This window comes from Camellia sinensis, chromosome 8, assembly GCF_055761805.1.
Source record: "Camellia sinensis isolate YWXY chromosome 8, ASM5576180v1, whole genome shotgun sequence".
In the NCBI taxonomy this organism is placed as follows: Eukaryota; Viridiplantae; Streptophyta; class Magnoliopsida; order Ericales; family Theaceae; genus Camellia; species Camellia sinensis.
Window position 1 is genome coordinate 187,629,845 of NC_138968.1, and position 7,716 is coordinate 187,637,560.

The 7,716-nt window shown below is 33.5% G+C and overlaps 1 protein-coding gene across 1 annotated transcript; it reads right to left on the reverse strand.

Annotated features, from left to right (window-relative positions):
• Positions 1–262: 262 nt before the first annotated feature.
• On the reverse strand, positions 263–3,590 carry LOC114274804 (uncharacterized). Its single transcript, XM_082885876.1, has 4 exons — positions 2,528–3,590; positions 1,640–2,186; positions 1,329–1,524; positions 263–967 (listed from the first exon to the last, which is right to left on the reverse strand). The coding sequence occupies exons 1-4, from the start codon at positions 3,588–3,590 to the stop codon at positions 263–265; spliced, it is 2,511 nt and encodes an 836-aa protein (XP_082742002.1).
• Positions 3,591–7,716: the final 4,126 nt, after the last annotated feature.

Below are 7,716 nucleotides of genomic sequence, written 5' to 3' on the forward strand. Positions count from 1 at the left end.
TATCAGAACATAAGTGATAACTAAACAATAACATAACATAAGAAACAAAAAAAATAAAATAGACAAAGAGAGAGACAGAGAGGGACACACACAAACACATATATATAAAAAAAAAAAATCTTTTTAAATTGTCATTGTACTCAAACTCAAAGGCACTTAAACAACAGTGTCATAAAAACATAAAAATGACACAACAATTAAAGTTCTATGTCAAAATCTATATTACAATCAAAATGATTATGTAGCTCATCTTCTCGAATAGTCAATGCTCGTAGTAATCATCTTCATTATCGCACCCATCTTCCTCATCAACACCATCGTTGTGTGCTTGATTAACTAATTGTAAAACCACCTCACTTGGGATAATTTGAGGATCAATGTCATTCCTATGAAGTGAGATTGTCACGGGGTCTTCGACGCTCACTGGGACAGCATCAGTTGTTTCATTTTGTTGCAATACATTGTCAGGTTCAAAGCCATCTTGTTCTGGTACATCCCATATTCCTCGATGTTGTAGTCTTTCTACAACTTTCCAATGTCCGCCTAACTTTGTATCATCAACGTAGAAAACTTGTTTCACATGACTTGGTAAGACAAATGGATCATCTTTATACCATCGCCTTCTAACATCAATACTTGTGCAATGTGTATCGGTATGTAATGTTCTATTGTTACCGGTATTGAACCATTCGCATTGGAATAAAACAACTCGATGTCCAAGCATGTAATGCATCTCCCACACTCTATTCAAGTACCCATAAAAGTTAATTGTTTGTCTCTCATGCTCCCCTTCCACAACTAACCCACTATTTTGGCATTTATGACTACTATCACGATCCTTACTATGAAATCGAACACCATTGGAAATGCAAGCTGAATACAAGTTAACATTCACACTAGGACCATTTGCTAATGACCACATATCATCAGTTGCTTCTGGTAATCCTTGAGCTCGTAATTGGTTCATCTACATAACGACATCAATTTTAATCATTATGTTAGTATTCATATAAGTGTAGCTTAATAAAGTTTGGGATTATATCTTACATGTTCTTTGAACCACTTGGGGAATTCCTTTTTCTGTCTATTTGTGATGTCACATACACCTTCATTTTCTAAAAGATTCTTGGGTTGCATACTTTACAAACATATGATTCATAAGTAACATATTATATTGAAAACATAATTCTACAAAAAAAAAAAATATTAAGAACGTGCTCTAGATAATGGTCAAGCTCGAGGCTATTATTCAAGACAAATCAATGAGCCATTTCACGTTCTTTTTGAGACACGTTAGAAACCCTTGTAATTAGCCCAAAAGGACGAACATTTTGCGCGAAGACCTCTATCCCCGACTCATGCACACTAACATCGACATTCCGTTCCTCTCGATTAAATACAGTTTCAATCCCACCCAAATACATTGAGCAAAATGTGAGACACTCCTTGACAACATAAGCTTCTGTGATCGAACCTTCTGGACGAACTCGATTTGCAACATATCCTTTTAAAGTTCCAAGTAGCCTATGAAACAAACAATAGAATAATCTTATTACACACACACTCATATTTTTATAAATATATATATAGGTTGTGCTACAATTTAAGTATTCTAGTGTTTTAATAAGTTAGTAAGTACCTTTCAATGGGGTACATCCACCGATATTGCACAGGCCCACCAAGAATGGCTTCACGCGGCAAATGAATCGCCAAATGGACCATCACATCAAAAAACGTTGGTGGAAAATTTTTTTCTAACTTGCATAGTATGAATATTATGCAATCTTCTAATATTTCCAAATTCTTCATCTTCAATGTCTTCGAGCAAAGCTCTTGGAAGAAATTTTCCAACTCAAATAATGCGACACAAATATCATTGTGAAGATATCCACGCATTCCAATGGGAAGAAGTCGCTGTATGAGGACATGACAATCATGACTTTTTAGGCCTGTTAACTTATCACCTTTTGTGTTCACACACCTTGAGATGTTTGCTGCATAACCATCAGGATACTTAATTGACTTTAAAAACTCACAAAAACCATATCTTTCATCTGAGGACAAAGTGTACAATGCTGGGGGCTTTTCAAAAGATCCATCGGCACGCCTTTTTAAGTGCAACTCCTTCCCTATTTTCATATCTTCCAAATCCATGCGTGCTTTTCCTGTGTCTTTGTTCTTCCCATCTATACTCAGTAATGTTCCAAGCAAACTATCACATATATTCTTCTCTATGTGCATAACATCGAGGTTGTGTCGGAGTTTAAGTGTTTTCCAATATGGCAACTCAAAGAAGATGTTTTTTTTTTTGTCCAATTCAATACTGGATTTTCCCTTTTTCTTTTCTTATTGGTTGGATGCTTTCCAAATGGTTTGAATGTCCCTGAATCCAATTGTTCTAAGATTTGTTCCCCTGATAACTCTAAAGGTCTTGACAGGAACTCAGTCTTACCATTATAAAGTCGACTCCATCGCCAAGGGTGGTCATCAGGCAGGTAACGACGAGCGCCTGTGTACCCTATCTTACCTCTCAACCGTTGTGAGGAAGCATTTTTGTTACAGGTGGGACAAGCCAAATACCCTTTCGTACTCCATCCTGACAAGTTTCCATATGCAGGAAAGTCATTAATTGTCCACATAACAGCTGCAAGCATTTGAAAACTTAATTCAATTGAGGCATCATAAGTAAGCACACCATCTTCCCACAACTCCTTTAACTCATCAATTAATGGTCGCATGTAAACATCGATATCTCTCCCTGGTGCTTGTGGTCCAGGGATAAGCAATGACAGCATACTAAATGCTTGTTTCATACATTTCCAAGGAGGCAAGTTGTAAGGCATAACAATCACAGACCACATACTGTACAAGTTGCTCATGTTTCCAAAAGGATTGAAACCATCAGTGGCCAACCCTAACCTCACATTTCGACTCTCTCGGGAAAACAAAGGATGTTGCCTATCAAAATCCTTCCATGCCTCACCATCAACCGGGTGTCTCAATATCCCATCATCTACTCGTTTCTCTTTATGCCATCTCATATCTATTGCTGTTTTTCTCGACATATATGATCTCTGCAACCTTGATGTCAATGGGAAGTATCTTAAGGTCTTGTGAGGAACTTTTTTACCTTTTCCATAATTCGACTTGTATCTAGACTCTTGACAAATCGGACAATTCTCTAAATTTGCATTCTCTTTCCAGAAAAGTGCACAATCATACTTGCATGCATGAATCGACACATATCCTAAGCCTAAGGCACGTAAGAATTTTTTGGCTTCATAAAGGATCCATGGAATCACTTGATCACTTACCGGTAGAAGGTCCTTTAATATCCCCAACAACATGTTGAAAGACTTATTGCTCCACTTGTTCAACACCTTCACATGAAGCATCTTAACAACAAATGATAAAAGAGAAAACTTATGACACCCAGGGTACAACTCTCTTTGAGCATCATTCAACAATTTGTTAAAGTTGGGCACGCCCTCTTTTTCAACATTGTTAGCCACATCATCGTCATTGTCATTGTCATTATCACTGTCCTCCTCATCCTCTTCATTTTCATCATCATTTATGGTAGTCCCCATGTAAACATCTTCTAACAAATTTAGGATTTCATCTTAATCTTCGCCTGTCTCTGCTTCCATTCTATCCCCAACACTTCCAAAGTCATTGTGGTTGTCATTATTCAATGCATGAGATTGATTCATGGAAACAGATTCCCCGTGATGCACCCAAGTCTTATAAGAAGGGGACATCCCTTTCACAACTAAATGATACTCCACAATTTTACAAGTATGTCGTTCACAATTCAAACAATCCATACATGGGCAACGAATCTTATCATTTGGCTCTACATTCATCATTGCAAATTGAACAAAAGCCTTCACCCCATCTCGATACTGGGAACTCATCCTATCCTTAAGTAACATCCAACTCTTGTCCATATTTGGTCACCTACAAAGCCATGGTTATGTGACATTCCTTTGAATTAGAGAATTACATGTCAAATAGTTCCTTGAGTCAGATAAGTGTTTGTCATATCATGAATGCTCAAAACATTAGGTAAACATTGAGAAATAATAAAAAAATAATATTTTCTCTCAAAAAAGCCAAACCTTGAACCAATATGGTGAAATTAAAGAACAAAACAGCTCACAAATAGGGCCTAGAAGGGTAGAATCAAGAAATTCAGGTTATGTTCCTGTGTGTACTTCTCTATGATGAGTATGTATATGTATTTTAATTATTTATTTAATGAAAGTTGAAGTTTTTATAATTATTGTTATACATTTTTTTAATTTAACATTTAATTTAAAGATGCTGCATGTACACATGATCACATTGTATAGTATAAGAAACTATAAGTCAAATTATATGGTGATCTTCCACAAAGGAAAAAAAAATTGTCTCTATTTTTACTCATGTATTGTAAATTACAATGGATGTAGAAGTAATTGTTTGGTAGAGAGATATATGCAGAGATATGGATACCAACATCCTATTGGCCTTGATGGCTGTTTTTCAATTTTCTATTGCTTTTGTTTTAAAAAGTATTTAAAATAAAATTATTTAAAGTGAAACTAAACAAAACCATTCTTAATGTTAGAGCTTAAATTTCCTTATTTAAACTAAAAATCATACTTAACTACCAAAATGTATTAAGAATATTAAATTTTACATCTCAAACTTTGCATTTTGGTGCTTTAATAACCTAAGACTTTTGCTAATGCACCAATTAATGGCCTTTAATGTGAGGTTATTATCATTTGGTGCAACAAAAGGATACCTTTTTACAGCATCACCACAAACATAGTAGGGTGAGACTTACACATTTGATAGGTCTCACTGTGCACTTTGAATTTTGTATTAAAATTTAAATAGACAGTGTTTAGTTAAAATATATATAGTGTTTGGTGCAATTTATTGCATACTAAAAATAAAAACAAAAGTCAAAACAACTTTCCTAACCTTTGAGATAATCAATTTTCGTTTCAACTTATTTAAACTATGAATAATTCTACCTATACTACAAACTTACTAAAAATCTTACAAAAAATATAATAGGCCAAATGTGATTGGCTGTTAAAAAATTAATGATATTAATCATCTAATGATATTTGAACATATATGTTTTTAGTAATATTGTTAGCAAGACTTTAAATAGACGTAGCATTGCTCTTAAACTATTCTTACCTAATAAACTATAAACAGAAACTATACAAAACAGTTTAAATTGATTCTAAAAATAATAAATAACTATAAACAACTCATATAAACCATACAAAACAGTCCCATAATGTGGCATGAACCACATATAAACTGAAGGTTAATTTACAGTTTGCCCTTTTATTTTTTATTTTTTTGATCAACAACAAATAACTCTTTATTGATGATGGATAACCTTACAGAAAGGAAGAAAACATCAACAAAAAGAGAGGGATGATGCAAGCAATACAGCAACTACAAACCAAAATAGAGGCATGCAACCTAATCCAAATACAAACAAAACAAAAAGAGGCATGGAACTAGTGCTAGCATAGGCCAAAAACAGCAACAGACACACATCAGATTAGCAGATTAGCATCAGGTTATCACCCAACAGATACAGACCAGCCACACAGCAGCAGAGAACCAGATTAACAAAAAATCATATTATCACCCAACAGATACAGAGTAGCAGATTAGCCTCAGATACAGAGTAGCAAACCAGCCACACAGTAGCAGAAAAACAGATTAGCAGATAATCAAATTATCACCCAGCAGTCCCACAAACAACCCTCATTTTGTATGATGTGGCAGGAAACATGCATTTTCTATATAATTTTGAACAAAAGTTAGTTTTAGGAGTAAATTAGAAAAAAACTTGAAACATGAATGATCAAAATAAAAAGATAACTGATTATTTCTCTTTTCTTTTTAGGCCTGTTTGGGACTTATATTTTGGCTAAATAGTCAATAGAAAAAAATAGTTAATAAAACAAAATGTCATGTCCTATACATTAATCAACAACTTTTTCTTTTACAATTATCTATTCACCTACAAAAAAAATATCCACAAATCATCCAAAACATAATTCTTTTTCATTTCATAAAAAAATTAAAAAACCAACTAAAATAGTCAAGTTGCTAAATGACGTATCTAGTCCCATTTTTTTGACAACTAGACTTATTAAATTTAATAAGGTTATATAGTTTCAAGATCATAGGTGTAGAAACTAAAATGACTAACTTGATAAATAAATTTAAAATGCCCTAAAATATAGTCAAAGCTTACTTGATGTAGTAATTGCCCCCAACGAATGATTGCATCTTTTTTATCTCTTTGCATTAGCCAATAACCTATAACATTTGAATTGTAAATCAAAGTTTAAATTAAAATCGCACTGTACATGAAATTAATAGAGAGTGGACATGAAATGAATGTTATATGATGAAATTATTAAAAGGGTCACCGATACACAAAATACCTATAATTTTTTGGGTAATGAATAGTTGTAACTTGTAAGAATATTCAACACAAAACTGTGGTCCACCCTCATGACACACCACTTGAATAAAAATACAAAAAAAATGCAAGTTCCCTGGTTCATTCACATACCCAACAAAACAAAACAAGAGTCATATTTTGCATACTCCATCTAAACCAATGGCAAAGACAATCTCAGCCAATGCTCTCGAATATCCCATTAACATATGCTTCTTAATGCCATGTCATGCTGTGTGCTCACAATCGATGGGCCTCATCGACACACTGACAGCGGTGGTAAATATTAATCCAAACAATATTTTTTCACTTTTTAACAATGAAAAATATTTTTCACCCAAACAAATTATTTTTCATTGACTATAAAAAATATATTTTTTTTGTTAACTTTTGTTTTCCTTCATAAAAAACTATAGAAAATATAGAAAATAAAAAATAACTTTCACTTAAACAAACGAGCTTAAGTTTGATCTCTGTTTTCTTGGTAACATCCATTTACCTTTTTGCCTTCTAATGCTATATAATACATCACCAAGAAATAAAAAAAAAATAGAAATAAAAAAATAAATTTTCAACTAGTCTGTGGTTATTGTAAGCAGATATAATATATATATATATATATAATAAATAAATAAATAACAGAGATTATCACAGCTCCAAAATCAATCACAAGAACAGAGACAGACACCATAATATGGGTTGCATCAAAGAATTCTCTATAAAGTCTTATATAAACCATCCTTGCATCTCTTGAAAAAGCTCTACATTTTGTTTCTTACAAAAATCAGTCCAAAAATTCAGAACATACCAATCCCGAAAATCAGTTCCAAAATCAGTCTAAAAATCACAATATATCAGTCCCGAAAATCACAATATCAGTCCGAAAAATTATATTGATGACAAAGAAGAAAAAGAGGAAGATGAGAGAGTGTGAGAAACTGAGGGAAAAATTAGTCCCATTGATTGTGTTGTGTTCTGCAATGCCGAACAAGACAATGAAATTGATGATAAAGAAGAAAGAGAGGAAGATGAGATAGTGTGAGAGAGTGAGAGGGAGAATGAGAGGGAGTGGAAAAGAGAGACGAAGAAGAGGGAGAGAAAACATACCTCTTTGTGCCGCTTCAGGTTGTGCAATGAGAAGATGAAGAAGACTCCTTTTAGGTCAATTTTGTTTATTCACTTAAAGGTCATTAAAAAAAAAAAGGGATTCAAAACGACGTGGTTTT

Coding starts and splice junctions, on each gene's coding strand:
- LOC114274804 (XM_082885876.1), bottom strand. CDS start 3,590: ATGGGGACTACCATAAATGATGATGAAAATGAAGAGGATGAGGAGGAC. Junction 1,525..1,639: donor TGGATGTACCCCATTGAAAG/GTACTTACTAAC, acceptor TTTGTTTCATAG/GCTACTTGGAACTTTAAAAG. Junction 968..1,328: donor TAGAGGTCTTCGCGCAAAAT/GTTCGTCCTTTT, acceptor GTCGTTATGTAG/ATGAACCAATTACGAGCTCA.